General features: G+C 49.5%; 1 protein-coding gene across 1 annotated transcript in view; it reads left to right on the plus strand.

Moving 5' to 3' along the window:
* CPLANE1 (ciliogenesis and planar polarity effector complex subunit 1) overlaps window positions 1-18,103 on the plus strand; it is a 166,032-nt gene that overhangs the window by 134,059 nt on the left and 13,870 nt on the right. Inside the window, exons 44-45 of the mRNA XM_074995640.1 lie at window positions 8,118-8,148; window positions 8,935-9,066. Coding sequence (XP_074851741.1) covers window positions 8,118-8,148; window positions 8,935-9,066 — 163 coding nt within the window. The remainder of the gene's footprint in view (window positions 1-8,117; window positions 8,149-8,934; window positions 9,067-18,103) is intronic.

Raw genomic sequence — 18,103 nt, forward strand, 5'->3', positions numbered from 1 at the left:
TTAGATCTGCATATAAGCAGTGAACATTAACTAATATAACAAAGGCCAGAATGATTATGTAATTTGTTTCTAAGTTTATAGCCTGTGTGTATTTAAACTCAGAGCTATAACTTCCAGGCTAAAGACCCAGAGCAGACATGTCAAACTCAAAGCCTACTGAGGGCTACACAACTGAAAACTGAAAGTTTTCAGGGCTACCAAAGAAAATACACTTGGAAAGTCATAATGATTTATTATTATTAAATTATGTTTTAGGTATATTTTATAATATTTTTCAGCTCTTGTTTGAACATAATACTGTAATTTTAATGGAGAATTTAATGCTTAATAGGAATGTTATTGTTTTATAATTGCATTAATGGTTCATAAAATTTATGTTAAACAGTTATTTGCTCTCCCTCTAAAAATATCCTCTAAAATCAAAAAGGGCTATAAGTTATCATAGGCAATAGAACAGGCAGAGTTCTTGGTATCTCTGGCTGCTTCTACACTCACCGCCTCCCATTGAAGGTGGCATGGTAATGAGGCAATTTGAAGCAGGCTAATGAGGTGCTAACGTGCATATTCAGTGCCTCATTAGCATAATGGTGGCCATGTGAATTTTGAAGTAGACTTTGAATTGCAGATTGACAGTGCAGATGCAGGCAGCTTCACAATAAGTGCACCACTTAGATATTCCCTTAATCCAACAAAACTAAATCAGAGTAAGGGAATGTCGAAGTGGGACGCTTATTTTGAAGCTGCCTGCATCTACACTGTCAATCTGCACTTCGAAACTTGTGTGGCCAATATTATGGGAGGGGACGAGTCCGATGGGAGGGGATGAGTGTAGAAGCAGCCTAAGTGAGTACATCCAGTTCTTCTCCGAGTGGTCCCCGTGGGTTCTCCACAATAGGTGTCGGGCTCGCCCGGCGCCGCAGATCAGAAATCTTCCAGCAGTTTCTCCTGGATCGCGCATGCACCGGCGTGTGCCGCTCCCCTGCGCGCCCCCGGCCACGTGCATGATCCGGTCCCCGCCAGTTCCTTCTCAACCGCCATCGGCTGCAGACGGAATCTGCTCAGGCTACGGCCAGAGTCAGATTAGATAGTGTTTCTACGTGTAAATTGTTGTTTTTTTCCGGTAAAGAAAAAAAAAGAGGACAAAGAGAATATCAAAATAAATATATATATATATATATATATATATATATATATATAAAAAATAAAAAGAGAGAGAGGAGCAGAGAAGAAGAGTGGACGTGAAGGCCAGTAGGCCGCCCACTTCCCCGCAGGCCAGTGACCGTGATTCGGGCAAACAGGCACGGATTAAGTGCTAAGTACCCTATTAACAGTAAAGGACTCACCGCGATGGCCTCTTCAGGTTTTAAAAAGTGTGAGTCCTGCTGTGAAGCTATGCCGGCCTCCGATGGGCATAGTGAATGCATCCGATGCCTGGGGCAATCACATGTTACCCAGAAGTGTTCTCACTGTGCTAAGCTCACAGCCAGGGCCAGGAAAGACAGAGAAATGCGTCTTAAAATGCTCTTGTTTGACAAGGCCCTCCAGCCGGACTTGCTGGAGAAGCCTCACCCAGAAGGGCCCTCTGGATTACATAAGAGGAAGGCAACTTCTCTGACTCCCTCGGTGCAGAAACAGAGGAAACTCTCCCCAGCTCGATCCTTGCCGGCGGTTTCAGCGAGCGGGACGGGCGGAGCACACAGCCCCCAGCCGCATACTCAGGCAAGCGGCAGCGCATGTGGCAGAGGCTGAGCCTCCGGTTACTCAACAGCCGGCACGCGCAGCGCCTAGAGCGTCACCGAGGCAAGCGCCGGAACCGGCGGCACCGCCACAGGCGGCACCAGCCCCCGCGGCACCAACGGTGCAGGGCCGCCAGGCACGGAGCCTGCAGGCACCGGAGGAAGTTACCCGCGTGGCACCGCAGCTGAGCGTGCCGAGCACGGTGCCGACAGCGGGGCCGAGATCCCCGGCGTGGGAGGGGGCGGTGCCAGCCCCGCAGGGGAGGGGCAAGGCAAAATCAAAAGCCCGGCACTGCAGCCCTTCTCCGGACAGGGCTGCGCTGCTACTAGCAACAAGCCCTCCCCCTGTGCTACACATGCTGCCCAGAAGGCCTGGGTCTCCACCGGCCTATCCAGAACCTCCTTCTCCATTCCTCCAACCAATGTCACCATGGCTTGGGCCACCTTCACCTTTTCTGGGATTGGATCCCCTGGAGTACTATCACAAACCAGTTTCACCTCTATCTGTGTCGTCGCGGAGGTCTCGCTTGCCCAGACATCGGGGGTACACACCCCGAGAGTGGTCTAGGTCTCCATCCCCAGACCCTTGCCCGTGCTGCCATGGTTGTTCTTATCATGCTGGACACAGACACCCCAGGCCTACGCCCAGGGGCAGGTCCCCCCCGGCTGTTCAATACCCCCGCGGACACTCCCAATCGGGGATGGAAACACAGTTATCTCAAGGGGAGTTAATTTTAGAACCCCGAGACTTTCCTTTGCAATCCTCCAGCGAGCAAGTGTATCATCAGCCGCAGGAGCCTGAGAGTTCGAGGCAGGTTTACCCTAGTGGTTCCTCCTCATCCTCCCCAGATGAGGCCATGGCCGCCGGGGATGTCTCTCCCCCGGATGACCTTAAGCAGTTTCAGGAGCTGTTTAAAAGGGTGGCTTTCACGCAAGGCATTCAGACAGCAGAAGTGCAGGAGAAACATCACAAACTCCTGAAAAATTTGAGACACCCGGCTTCATCCAAAATTGCTATTCCGCTGGACGAAGCCATTATGGAGTCAGCCACTACCATATGGCAGACTCCGGCCTCTGTTCCGCCTACGAACAAGAGAGCGGATAAGAAGTACTTCGTCCTGGCAAAGGGCATGGAGTTCCTCTTCAGTCACCCACAACCGAACTCATTGGTGGTCGAATCGTCCCAGCAGAGGTCAAAGACTTCTCAGTACAAATCAGGGGGATCGGACAAAGATGCCAAGAAGTTAGAGCTGTTCGGCAGGGAGGTATATTCCTCTTCCACCCTGCTATTGAGAATGGCAAATTATGCGGCACACCTAGCGAAGCATAATTTTGATAATTACTCCAGGCTTACTACTCTCATGGATTCACTTCCGGAAGATAAGAAGCCGGTGTTAAAGGCAATCATGCAAGAGGGCTACGCAGCATCGCGGACGGGAGTCCAGATTGCCGTGGATGTGGCAGATATGGCGGCACGTTCAATGGCTACAGCAGTGGTCATGCGTAGAGAATCCTGGCTCCAGACATCGGGTATCCTGAGGGACCTACAGGTGAAGATCGTGGACCTTCCCTTTGACATGCAAAAGCTGTTTGCAGACTCAACCGACTCGGTCCTCCACTCCAGTAAGGACTCGAGAGCTACACTTAGAACCTTGGGTAGTTATACTCCTCCATATAGGAAGAAAAAATATTATCCTCAGCAAAGACGCTACCCGTACCAACCACAGCGTGCTCAGTATCAACGGGGCTACGACCAAGGGCGCCATCAACAGCAGCAACAGTACAGAACTCCCAGGCGACGTTCTCAACAAAGCCGTATGCCCTCGGGACAGGCCCAAAGGCAACAAGTTTGACGGGCATGTCGAGGCCTGCACTATCACTACCATCGCTCAATGCCACTCTCATCTCATGTTCCATCATTGCCTCAGACTCTTTTACCCCCAATGGCAAAAGATCACCACAGACAAATGGGTGCTGGAGATCATAGCCACGGGTTACGCGATCCCCTTCCAGTCACTCCCACTGATGAAGCCTCCCTCCAGGCCTCACCTCTGGGATGCTGCCCACGAGGCGAGGCTCAAGCAGGAGGTGGACCACCTTATGTTCCTAGGGGCGGTGGAAAGAGTGCCGGAACAATTCCAGGGGAAAGGTTTTTATTCACACTACTTCCTAACAGAGAAGAAAACAGGAGGCTGGAGGCCCATCTTAGATCTTCGGGGCCTCAACCGTTACTTGCGGAAGCAACGCTTTCGGATGATTACAGTCGCCTCCATACTCACGGCAGTGGATGATGGAGATTGGTTTGTAGCCCTCGACTTACAAGATGCTTACTTTCATATAACGATCCACCCGGCACACACGCGCTTCCTCCGCTTCATGGTCGGCAAGGAACACTTCCAGTACAAGGTTCTTCTGTTTGGCCTCTCCTCGGCCCCCAGAGTCTTTACCAAAACCCTGGCAGTGGTGTCAGCCTACCTGCACAGACGGGGTGTTTATTTTCCCATACCTGGACGACTGCCTGCTGAAAGGGGCCTCGAAGACAGAGGTCCTACGCATGATACGCATCACAGCGGACACGTTTTCTTCACTGGGCCTAGTCATCAACCTCGCAAAGTCAAAGACCGATCCCACACAAGACATAGAGTTCATAGGGGCATGCATAAACTCTATCACAGCAAGGGTATACCTACCCGATGCCCGCTTCCGCGCCATCAGTTCGCTGGTGCAAGTCATTGCTTACAGCTGCTGGGCCACATGGCGGCAGCGACGTTTGTGGTACAGAATGCCAGATTGCACATGCGAAGCCTGCAGCATTGGCTGGCTAGCGTCTACAAACTGGCATCCCACACTTTCCACAGGGTGGTGTTGCCCATGACAGAGGTGCACAGATCCTTGGCATGGTGGGAAAACCCCAAGAACCTGCTAGTAGGGGTGCCCTTTCATCAACCACAAATTTCTATTTTTCTTACTAGCGACGCCTCCCACATAGGATGGGGAGCGCACATCGGCGACAAGGTGACACAAGGGCTACGGTCCCCTGCGGAAGAGGCACTGCACATAAACATACTGGAGCTCAGAGCAGTGTTCAACGCCTGCAAACATTTTCGAGATTACCTACCTGGCAAAGTAGTCGGGATCAATACCTCCACTATGTTTTATATCAATCAACAAGGAGGAGCCCGATCCCATGCCCTATGTGCGGAAGCAGTCCGATTGTGGAACTGGTGCATCGCCAACAACATAACATTAAAAGCCTCATACTTGCCGGGTGCTCACAACGTGAAAGCAGACCAGCTGAGCAGGCGCTTCACACTCACACACGAATGGCAGATCCGCTCCGATCTGCTACGGCCCATTTTTCATACATGGGGGTTTCCCCAGATCGATCTGTTTGCCACCCAGTACAACAAGAAGTGTCCCCAGTACTGCTCCAGGGCAGGAGTGGGGCGGGGGTCCCTGGGGGACGCATTCATGATTTCATTGAGGGGCCCCCTACTTTACACGTTCCCCCCCACAGCGCTTATCCACAAGGTCTTGCACAAAGCCAGAAGGGAGAGAGCTCGCATGATACTCATAGTCCCAACGTGGGATCGGCAGCAATGGTTTCCCTTGCTTCGGCGCATGTCGGAGCGCCCGCTGCTCCCTCTACTGGTGGCACCAGACTTACTCACGCAGGCTCGGGGGTCCATAGTGCACCTGCACCCTCAGGGTCTGTGCCTACAAGCATGGTTAATCCATGGCTCAGCTCCATGGAGAGCACGTGTACAGAGGAAGAACAAGTCCTGGAAGGTAGCTGAAGGACTTCCACCAGGAAGACTTACAAACACAAATGGACTCGATTCACAGCCTGGTGTTCTGCCAAGCAGTTAGCTCCCCTTGACGCTCCTATACCGGTAATACTAGAATACTTATTGGACCTCAAGAGGGCCGGGCTTTCTTTATCCTCGCTAAAAGTCCACCTCGCCGCCATATCAGCCTTTCGGCATACAGAGGAAGGGCCCACGGTATTCGCCCATCCTATCGTTACCAGGTTCTTGAAGGGGCTGGTAAACCTGTACCCCCCCTTGGAAACCACTTCCACCATCGTGGAATTTGGACTTGGTGCTCAGCACGCTAACAGGTCCACCTATTGAACCATTAGCCACAGTTCCCCTATGTCTCCTTATGATAAAAACAACCTTCCTCCTTGCAATTACGTCAGCCCGCAGGGTGAGTGAGCTCACAGCAGTGATGGCAACTCCGCCCTGCACAGTATTCTCAAAGGAGGTGGTAACCTTAAGGCTGTACCCAGCCTTTGTTCCAAAAGTTTCTTCAGAGTTCCATCTTAACGAACCAATAGTTTTACCCTCGTTTTACCCGAAGCCTCACAGCTCCAGTAAGGAGGCACGCCTGCATCTCCTGGATGTGAGGAGGGCATTGGCCTTCTATATAGACAGAACTAAGTCCTTCCGGAAGATGGACAGGCTCCTAGTGTCTCTCGCTCCCAGGTCAAAAGGGGAAGGCCTCTCTTCACAGAGAATTTCAAAGCACATTGTGTCCTGTATAAAAATGTGTTACGAGCTTCGAAAGACCCCTTTGCTGGCCCCGCCCAGGGCTCACTCCACCAGGGCGGTGGCGGCGTCTACAGCCTTCTTCAAGGGCATCGCGTTGAAAGACATCTGTAGGGTGGCGACCTGGTCATCCTACGACACCTTCGCCAAGCATTATGCCCTGCACCGGGTATTCGAAGAGGATATCCGTCTGTCGACAGCAGTCCTCTCGGGGGCAAGCTGCACATAAACTGATTACCCACCTCCTTTCTTGGGTTACTGCTGGGTAGTCATCTATTGTGGAGCACCCACGGGGACCACTCGAAGAAGAAAGCGAAGTTACTCACCTGTAGTAACGGTGGTTCTTCGAGATGTGTCCCCGTGGGTGCTCCACCACCCGCCCATCCTCCCCACTTCGGATCTCTGTCTAGTGTTTTTCAGGAGCATTCGAGGTGGTTGGTCAAGGAACTGGTGGGGACCGGATCGCGCACGTGGCCGGGGGCGCGCAGGGGGGTGGCGCGCGCCGGCGCATGTGCAATCCAGGAGAAACTGCTGGAAGATTTCCGATCTGCGGCACCGGGCGAGCCCGACACCTATTGTGGAGCATCCACGGGGACACATCTCGAAGAACCACCGTTACTACGGTGAGTAACTTCTCTTTATTGTGAAGTCAAAGTTATTTCACGTCATAAATATGCACACTGTTCATGGGTTGGTGAAGTTCTAACAGACTGAAAACTGGAGAAAAAAAAAAAAAAGTCCCCCCCTCCTCCCCAATAAAAATTGAAGCCAAATGCAGACATCTTCTTGATTGAGTGACTGCATGCTTTGGTGTTTGCTCTCAAGAATTGTGTACTCAAATGGGAGTTTGAAATGCAAGGCTATAACATGCATTTTGCGATATGCATCACCAAAGTATCCTACCCCCTGTGCCTTGGCTGATATAAGCGTTCAAGTTGATTTAGTGCAGAGTCCCTGAAAAGCAGAGAAGTGTGCTCAACCCTACCACAGACTTTGCTTTTAATCTAAACTCCGCTGATCCATGTGTCCACACAGGAACCGGTTTGGACACGGGCTGTATACCTGGGTGGAGACCAGGCAGCAGCTCTGCTCTTAGATTAGTGGTGAGGGGAGGCTGGGACTCGGGAGTGGGTGAGCACCCCACTCACAGGGATATCAGCACACACGGCCAGCCAACGTGCAGTGAGGCTGAAGCAGGTAATAATGGCCAGGGAACAGACACGAGCTGAACAGGCTGCAGGCTCAGTGTTACCTGCTGGAGGCCATTCATGCCCTGGGGACCACACAACGCCAGTTTGCTGGGCAGGCACTACTGCAACCCCCCTTCCTCGCGCTCTGCCGAGCCATGCAATGTCTTTGTTACATGGAGGCTGTCTCTACACTACAAAAATAACTTTGAAGTAATCAGCTTTGAAGGTGAGCATCTACATACACCCTACTTCGAAGCTAAACTTCAAAGTAGGGCACTACTCTATTCCTGGGAATGGAGTAAGGACTTCGAAGCTGTAGACTCTCTCCTGGCTACTTCGATGTAGTGCCTAACTTCGAAGTTATTTTCCAAGTTAGTTGCTAGTGTAGACACACTTTGAATGCCTCTGACCACTAACCAAGTAGTAACAGGGATGCTAGGAGACATGTTCCCAAATCCTCTCAAGAGCACAGGGTAGTTTAACCTGTATGATGGTACATATGTTCAATGTAATGTGTACATATCCAATTTGAAAATGGCTCTATTTCATCTAACAAATTTGTGTCTTGTTACTTTTGCACAGACATTAGATGTTAATGCCTGTGTTTAAGTTTTAATTAATTAAAGCTATTTCTATTTCAGACATCCATATAAATGAGGATTTAGGTGATACGTAAGTATTTTGAAATAATCACAGATTTTGTTAAACTACATTGTCAGCATTGTATTTCTAAAAAGCCTTATGGAAAATGGAGTATTAAACCTAAAAGCTTTCATTTATTTTTGTTTATATAAAAATACAAATAAAAATAAGGTTATACTGATCCATATCACATATATGAAATTGCCTCACTGGAACAACATTACATGTATGCTTAGATATACCTGTGTGTGCGCGCGCGTGCACACTGCATTTTATATATATATAATAAAAGCATACGTGTAATGTTTTTCCAGTGAGGCAATTTCATATATGTGATATGGATCAGTATAACCTTAACCCACTCTAATAGGAACCGAAAAAACATTCTATATAAAATACTCTGCAGTTTGCTGAAAGCTGTTTAGTTTCACATTTTGAGCATTTATCAAAGATATTACTAGTGTGTATAGGTTTTTAAATGTTATTTTCATGGGCTAAATTTTGCTCTGGAAATTTCGTAATGGTTTTATTGTGTTAGTTATTGACTAAAAATCCAACCCAGCGTGCTGTGGCCCTAATGGAAATGAATTAATTTATTCCACACTTTGAATATTGTTCTGTATATGTCTAAAAATATATATGAAGAAATGTGGGCGACTCGGTATACAGGAGTATGGGTACCTAGTCATTGAATAAGGAGAATATTCTTGCGCATTTGAACTCCAAAGTGAAGATTTTAAGAACTGTTATTTTTAGTTTTTCTTAGGAATATGTTCCTGTTTCATTTACAGCATTGTTTTTGTTCCTAAATTTGAGTTTAATAGATGATCCCCTGCAAATTAGTGGACTGAATGGTATTACTGATACTGTTAATGATCTTGTAATAGAGGGTAGCATTTCCACTACAGAACTGGACACTACAAAAGCACAGGATAAAAAAGTCTCCAGGTAATATTACAGCTGTCTTCTGCACTTCTGCTTTGTATTAACTTATTGCAATGTAATATTAAGTAATGTGAATTAAATAGTTTAAATTCAGTAGTGTTTAAAGCACTAACAAAACAATCAACTTGATGGTTAAAACTAGCATTGTTAAATAAGTACTTATAAAATGCCACATTGCCACCTCCTTAGGGCCACTTTCTGGAATCTCCTTCATCTGTCGTGGCACCCAGAGCCTTCTTTGTGCCCCTGTATTATCCCAGCCCTCAAGAGGGTGTCACACCACTAGCTGGATCTCAGTCCAGTAGCTTCATCTCCTGGCTTCAAGCTCAAAAGGACTCTCACCTTTCTTTGCCATCAACATCCCAAACCATAAGTGTTCCCTGTTCTTATTCTTCCTTGTCTCCATCTCTTCTTCTTGACTCAACTTGGGGCATGGAGGGAGGGAGGAGTGGCAACACCAAGTGGCCTGCCACATGAGCCACATATTCAGATTAGGGAAATATGGTAGCCCTGCTGTAGGTGGGTAATCAGCAGGCTAGAAGTGGGGGCAATTGGGAGAGTTATAGGCTTCCTATAGTTTTATTTCATTAAAACCAATTTAATACTCTTTATAAACTCAAAATGCATTCAAAACTTAAAACAGTTGTCTGAAATTGTTTTAAGGCTAATATTTGCATCTCTTCAACATTTTATCTGTATACTTTCTCAATGTCTCAGAGGTAATTTATTTTATCTTTCTTGGAGGTTATAAACAGGAGGTCCTGGGTATATGACACAGCATTGTATGTGTTTGTTGAACAGGAACACTTGTGTGAAAAACGTTTCTTTGGAATCTGGGCCTTGACTGTACATTGGTTAACAAATTCAGAACTTGACCCACACACCCCTGTTCCAACAAAAAATTCACCTGAGTTAAACTCTACTAAGCCTTTGTGTACATCACCATTCGTAAATAAAGCAATCTGAAATCAGTTTATCTTAATTCTCTTCAAGAATGAAAGAATCTAAGTCAAGTTAAAACCACTTGGATTCTGAATAACAACTTTCACACAGGGATTTAAGGTTATTTAACTAATCCATTTCAAACTGACAGAGTTAATTTGGATTAATTTTCTGAATGTCCTAATGTATATAATCCCTTAGTTTCTGTTAGCTAGTTTTGCCATTTATAAAGTGGATATTAATAAACGCTTATCTACCTCCTACGAAAAGAAGCAAGGGAAGGATTATTTATTCTGTTTCTAAAGTACTTTGAAAACAAATTGCTGTGTAAATCCTAGGTAATGCTTACAAATATATATTATTGGCTAGTAGTAGTAGGCACCCTTCAGTCTACGTAGACTTTGGATCGCGCCCTTCGTAGTTCCATTTGGGATCATCATTTGCAGCGTCGACTGTGACTGTGAAGGCCCACACGAGAGTGACAGTCCTTGCTGCATCTGTTGCATGTGTAATGGGTGTCTGGCAGGTCCTTATTGTGCTTTCTGTGGGCTCACTTCTCCTCTACTAGCTGTCTGATCCTCATCTCACCCTTCTGAAGGCCCTTGTTTAGTTCCTGCCTCCATTTGCTGCGATCGTCTGCCAGCTCCTCCCAGCTGTCCGGCTCGATGTCTACCTCCCTGCGGTCCCTCTTGCAAACATCTTTGTAGCGCAATTGGGGGGCGTCCAGGAGGTCTTTTGCCAGAGGCTATCTCGCCATATAGGATGTCTTTTGGGATCCTTCCATCATTCATCCTGTGGACATGGCCAAGCCAGCGAAGCCGCCACTGCCTGAGGAGGGTGTGCATGGTTGGATTCCAGCTTGCTCAAGGACGACCATGTTGGACACTGTCCTTCCATGATATTCCAAGGATGCGCCTGAGGCAGCGCAAGTGGAAGACGTTCAGCCTCTTTTCCTGGCGGGCGTACAGTGTCCAAGAGTCACTGCCATAAAGGAGGTGCTGAGGATGCAGACTCTGTAGACTTGCATTTTGGTGTGGGTGTACAACTTGATGTTATTCCACACACTCTTGCTGAGTCTGGACAGAGTTGTGGCTGCTTTTCTGATCCTCCTGTTTAACTCAGTCTCCAATGACAGGGTGTCAGTGATGGTGGACCCGAGGTAAACGAACTTGTGGACGACCTCTAACGTATAGTTGTCAGTGCCGATTGATGGGCGTTCAGCAACGTCCTGACCAAGTACATTTGTCTTCTTTAGGCTGATGGAAAGCCCGAAGTCCTTGCATGCTGTGGAGAACCAATCCAGCAGTTTCTGAAGCTGGTCTTCTGTGTGTGACACTACAGCAGCATCATCTGTGAACAGCATATCTCTGATGAGGACTTCCCGCACCTTAGATTTAGCTTTCAGCCTTGCAAGGTTAAGCAGTTTCCCATCAGATCTTGTGTGCAAAAAGATTCCCTCTGTTGAAGATCCAAAGGCGTGCTTCAGGAGGAGCACAAAGAAGATCCCGAACAATGTCGGAGCAAGGATGCATCCTTGTTTGACGCCGCTCCTGAAAACATCCGATAATGTGCCGTCATATTGGATGGTTCCTCTCATGTCTTCATGGAAAGACTGGATCATCTTGAATAACTGTGGTGGACAGCCTATCTTGTGGAGCAGTATGAACAGTCCATCCCTGCTGACCAAGTTGAAGGTCTTAGTCAGATCAATGAAGGCAATTTAGGGTGGCTTCCTCTGCTCCCTGCATTTCTCCTGCAGCTCCCTCAGAGAAAAGACCATGTCAGTGGTAGATCTCTCTGCGCAGAATCTGCACTGTGATTCAGGATACACCCTCTCAGCAATCTTCTGGAGTCTGCCGAGGATGACGTGAGCGAACAGTTTACCAGTGAGGCTTAGGAGGGAGATTCCACCGTAATTGTTGCAATCGCTTCTGTCTCCTTTGTTCTTATACAGGGTTACAATGTTAGTGGCGCCCATATCCTGTGGAACCTCTCCCTCTCTCCATCACAGGCACAGTAGCTCATGTAGGGGTTGCAGGTGGGTGTCCGTGGCACACTTGATTACCTCTGGTGGTATGCCATCCTGGCCTGGGGTCTTCCCTACTGCAATGCTGTCGATGGCTTTCTTCAGTTCATCCACAGTTGGTTCCTGATTCAGTTTGTCCATTACTGGTAGGAGCATGACGGCATTGAGGGCTGTATCAACCACAATGTTCTTGTGTGAGTACAGCTCGGAGTAGTGCTCGATCCAGCGCTCCATCTGTTTGGCTTTGTCAGGGATGACTTCACCAGATTTGGATTGCAGAGGTGCCATCTTGTTCTGGGTGGATCCTACTGCCTTCTTGATGCCCTTGTACATTCCCCTGAGATTACCAAAGTCAGCACTGGTCTGGATGCTGCTGCATAGCTCGAGCCAGTAGTTGTTGGCACAGTGCCTGGCTGTCTGCTGTACTGTTTTTCTGGCTGCTCTGAGTGCTTGCAGGGTACTCTGGCTCAGTGGGCATTTGTACTCCAGGAGTGCAGCACGCTTCTTTTCGATGGCTGGAATCATCTCATCGGAGTTAGCTTCGAACCAGTCAGTTGTGTTTCTAGCTCTTCTTCCAAACACCGACAAGGCCGTGTTGTAAATTGTATCCCTCAGATGCTGCCATCTGGATGTCACATCGGCACCCCCAGAGCTGCTGCGCAGATTCTCCTGGAGGGTCACTCTGAACTTGTCGGCTCTTTCTGAGTTTGCCGTCTTTCTGGCATCAATGCGGGGCCTTCCAGTTGGTTTAGAGTGGTACAGCTTCTTGAGTCTCACCTTGAGTTTGGAGCAAACTAGTGAGTGATCTGTATCGCAGTTGGCACTATGATAGCTGCGTGTCAGGAGGACGTTTTTGAGGTTATCGCGTCTAGTTGATGCCAGTGTTTCGAGCATGGATGTCTCCATGACACTCTCTGTGCTCTGGCTTGGTTTGGAAAAATGTGTTTGTGATGCACAGATTGTGGTACGTGCAAAATTCGAGAAGACGCTCTCCGTTTTCATTCATTTTTCCCACACCAAAGTGGCCTAAGCAGGAAGGCCATGAGTCACGATCAGCTCCAACTCTTGCACTGAAGTCACCCAGAATGTGCAGTTGTTTGCGAGCAGGTATTTGCACTATGGCAGCACTAAGCACCTCATAGAACTTGTCTTTTACTTCTGGTGTGGCGTACAGGGTTGGAGTGTAAGTGCTGATCAGGTGGACAGGACCGGTGCAAGTTTGAAGTATGACCTGAAGGAATCTTTCTGATCCGCCCATGACTATTTCCACCATTTGTAGAAGGGTGTTTCTGATGGCAAAGCCAACACCATGCTCCCTGGGTTCTTCTTGGGCTTTACCCTGCCAGAAAAAGGTGTAGTCCTTTTCCTTTAGAGATCCCGAATCTGTGAGTTGTGTCTCCTGCAGAGCAGCAATGTCAACTTGGAGCCCCTTCAGCTCCTCATTGATGACAGCAGTCTTTTGCATGTTGCTGATGTCCTGAATATCTTCAGTCAAACCGGTCAGCATGGTCCGCACATTCCAGCAAGCAAGCTTAACACTTCAATAGTTTCCTTTTCTTGTTGATTTTCTTATTGGTTTGCCTGGTGCTCAAATTTCAGTCACTTGTCAGGTTTGGGAACCTTAAGCCTCACGCACCCAGTGAGGCAGGTGAACTGTGGCGGGACACTACCCGACTGGCTGGGGTCTGCCCAGCTTGAGGCAGGCGGTGACTGTCCAGTGAGATGCGATGATCTCTCCCACCATTGAAGGCAACCCCTGGCACTCGTTCTGTATGCCAATCGAGCAAGAGCTTATAACTGGTATCTGTTACCTCCCGTGTTGGTTCAACGCTGTTAAGCGATGCTGGAGTACCTCTCCAGGTGCGAGCCTGGACAGTTTATTTCTTTTTGGGACCCTGTGCTGCCCAGATGCCAGTGTCCCCCTCTCGGCTTTACTGATATAGTCCAAAGGAGAGGATAACCTCTATGTCTGGTACCAGCTCAGCTGCAGGAGTTGCCGTGTCAGTGCCAGAAGTTGGCACAGAACTGCCTTAGGACTCCCCTCCGGATTTTCTGTCAGGGTTTACTCCCTTAGCCTTGCTCCTTCCCAGGATAACCCACAAGGCAGTGGGGCATTATTGGCTATTACACTACCATTAAAAGACTCATTAAAAAGGTATTGGCTTATTAAACAGAGTCATAGTTAAGTTTTATTATGAGCATCTTAAATTAATATTTCCAGTTTTATAAAGGATCTTCTGTTCTAAACAACTTTTCAATCTTACCCAAATATTCTTGTTTAGGTGATGCTCTATAAGGGCCTGGGTACAAAATAGATTGTCTGTCTAATCAAGTTCTCTTGGTTCTCATATCATTATTATCTATATTAAAATATTTTAAAACTCTTCTGTTTTTACCATTTAATGTCTTTGTGCCAAGAACAGTTTTTATTTAAAGCTTTATCCAGAGCATTAGTTCTTCTTCGAGTGTCCCCGTGGGCGCTCCGCGGTAGGTGTCGGGCTCGCCCCGGCGCCGCAGGTCGGATCTTCCAAGCAGTTTCTGCCGGACCGCACATGTGCCGGACCGCGCTGCTCCCTTGCGCGCTCCCAGCCACGTGCGCGATCCGGTCCCCGCCAGTTCCTCTTTAACCGCCATTGGTTGCAGACGGAATCCGCTCAGGCTACGGCCAGAGTTAGCGTATTTAACGTTTTTAATTGTTTTAAAGTTTCTTCAGTCTTAGATTAAGTTAGTCGGCTGTTGTTTTCAAAAAAAAAAAAACAAAGAAAGGAAAGGAATTCAAAGCTTCCTATCCTAGTAACAAGCGGAGCACCGGAGGCCAGGAGCCTAGGACCATTAGCCCTCCTGCCGCGGCAGGCTTTATCTGAGAGGGGAACAAGCACAGAGAAGGTGCTAAGTACCCTATTAACAAATCAAAGACTCACCACAATGTCCTCTTCAGGATTCAAGAAGTGTGTGTCGTGCCGCAATGCCAGCGTCTGATGGGCACAGTCAGTGCATAAGGTGCTTGGGGGAATCCCATGTCAGTCAGAAATGTTCCTTCTGTGCCAAGTTAACAGCCAGAGCAAGGAAGGACAGGGAAATGCGGCTGAAAATGCTGCTGTTCGACAAGGCCCTCCAGCCAGACATGCCGGAGCGGCCGCAGCAGGAGGGACCCTCCGGGGCCCATAAAATGAAAGCCGCGTCCCTAACCCCATCAGCACAAAAACGGAGGAAAATCTCCCCAACCCGATCCCTGCCAGCAGCAACAGCGAGCGGGACGGGTGGAGTGCACAGCCCCCAGCCGCAGCTACAGCTGATCGGCGGCGGTGCAGAGACGCACGTGGCGGAGGTTCAGCCTCCAATGATCAAACAGCCGCCCCGCACCGAGGGCAGGGCGGCGGCCAAGCAAGCGCCGGAACCGGCGGCACCGCAAACAGCGGCACCGACCCCCGGGGAGCCGGCGGCGCAGAGTGCACAGGCACGCAGCCTGCAGGCACCGGGGGAGACCGTCCGCGCGGCACCGCTGAGGAGCATGCCGAGCGCGGTGCAGACTACGGGGCCGAGATCCCCGACGCGTCAGGGGGCGGAGCCACCCCCACAGGGGAGAGGAAAGGCAGCACAGAAAACACGGTACCGCAGTCCCTCTCCATACAGGGCTGCAGAGTTGCTTTCTCTGAGCCCTCCGCTCGTGCTGCAGACTCCAACGAGAAGGCAGGGGTCACCCCTAGTCTATCCGGAGCCCCCATCTCCATTTCTACAGCCAGCCTCCCCATGGCTTGGACCACCTTCGCCCTTCTTGGGCTTTGAGCCACTTGAGTACTATCACAAATCGGTCTCTCCAGCGTCCCAGGTCTCCAGAAGATCTTGCTCCCCCAGACGTAGGGGTTATGCACCAAGGGAGTGGTCCAGGTCACCATCCCAGGAGCAGTGCCCGTGTTGCCATGGTCGCCCCTATCATGCGGGGCATAGACACCATAGGCATACTACCAGGGACAGATCCCCACAGATGGTTCCGTATCCCCGAGGGCAATCGCGAATGGGGACAGAGACTCATATATCTCAGGGGGAGTCGGTTCTGGAACCCCGGGATTTCCCCTCGCAAGCTTCTAGCGAGCGGATGTACCACCGTCAACAGGACCCGGAGGGGTCCAGAGAGGCGTACCCTAGCGGTTCCTCATTGTCCTCCCCGGATGAGGCTACGGCCCCGGGGGATGTCCATCCTCCGGACGATCTCAAACAGTTCCAAGAGCTGTTTAAAAGGGTGGCCTTCACGCAAGGCATCCAGACAGCAGAGGTGCAAGAGAAGCACCATAAGCTCCTGAAAAATCTGAGACCTCCGGCCTCCTCTAAAATAGCCATACCGCTTGATGAAGCAATCTTGGAGTCCGCCACTAAGATATGGCAGACCCCTGCGACTATTCCGCCTGTCCACAAGAGAGTGGACAAGAAATACTTCTTGCCGGCGAAGGGCATGGAGTTCCTATTCAGCCACCCGCAACCAAATTCTCTGGTGGTAGAATCATCTCAACAGAGATCAAAAACATCTCAGTTCAAAAGCGGGGAATGGACAAAGATGCCAAGAAACTAGAGCTGTTTGGCAGAAAGGTCTACTCCTCCTCCACCCCACTGTTGAGAATGGCAAATTATGCAGCGCATCTAGCGAACCACAATTTCGACAACTACTCTAGCTTAACCTCCCTCATGGACTTGCTTCCAGAGGACAAGAAGCCGGTGCTCAAGGCTATCGTGCAAGAAGGCTACGCGGCCTCGAGGACGGGAGTTCAGATCGCCCTAGTTGTAGCGGATACGGCAGCATGCTCAACAGCTACGGCAGTGGTCATGAGCAGGGAGTCCTGGCTCCAGACATCGGGTATCCCGAGGGATATGCAGGCGAAGATCGTTGATCTCCCCTTTGACACGCAGAAGCTGTTTGCAGTATCAACCACAGCGTCCCCAGTACCACAGGGGCTACAAGCAAGGGCGACATCAACAGCACCAACAGTACAGAACTCCCAGGCGACGTTCTCAACAGAGCCATGCGTCCTCGGGGCAGGGCCAAACGCCACAAGTTTCACACACAGATCGAGGGCTGCACTATCGCTACCATCGCGCAATGTCATCCGAAGCTACTGTTCCACCATCGCCTCCGACCATTCTACGACCAGTGGCAAAAGATCACCACAGACAAATGCGTACTGGAGATCATGGCCACGGGTTACGCGATTCCCTTCCAGTCGCTCCCACCGCCACGACCTCCACCCAGACCCCACCTACAGGACGCTTCCCACGAAGCGAGACTCAAGCAGGAGGTAGGCCATCTTATGCTTATACGGGCAGTGGAAAGAGTGCCAGAGCAACTCCGAGGGAAAGGGTTCTACTCAAGATACTTCCTCACAGGGAAAAAGACAGGAGGCTGGAGGCCCATCCTGGATCTTCGAGGCCTCAACCGGTACTTGCGCAAGCAACGCTTTCGGATGATCACAGTCGCCTCTATACTTACGGCACTGGACGATGGAGATTGGTTCGCAGCCCTCGACTTACAAGATGTGTATTTCCACATAGCTATTCACCCGGCTCACAGGCGTTTTCTCCGGGTTATGGTAGGCAAAGAACATTTTCAGTACAAGGTTCTGCCATTCAGCCTCTCCTCGGCCCCCAGAGTCTTCACCAAGACCTTGGCAGTGGTGTCAGCCTACCTGAACAGACAAGGGGTGTTTATATTCCCATATCTGAAAAAAAAAAACAAAAAAAAAAAACTTGCCTACTGAAAGGGTCCTCAAAGGAGGAGGTACTTCGCATGATACGCGTCACAGCAGACACGTTCTCTTCACTGGGCCTGGTCATCAATCTGGCAAAATCAAAGATAGACCCCGCACAGGACATAGAGTTCATAGGGGCACGTATAAATTCCATCACAGCAAGGGTTTATCTACCAGATGCCCGCTTTCGCGCCATTGGTTCCCTCGTGCAAGTCATCACCTTCAGCCCTACGGTGCCGGTTCTGACGTGCTTACAGCTGCTGGGCCACATGGCAGCAGCAACGTTTGTGGTACAGAATGCCCGATTGCATAGGCGCAGCATGCAGCACTGGCT

Source organism: Carettochelys insculpta, chromosome 5, assembly GCF_033958435.1.
Source record: "Carettochelys insculpta isolate YL-2023 chromosome 5, ASM3395843v1, whole genome shotgun sequence".
Classification (NCBI taxonomy): Eukaryota; Metazoa; Chordata; order Testudines; family Carettochelyidae; genus Carettochelys; species Carettochelys insculpta.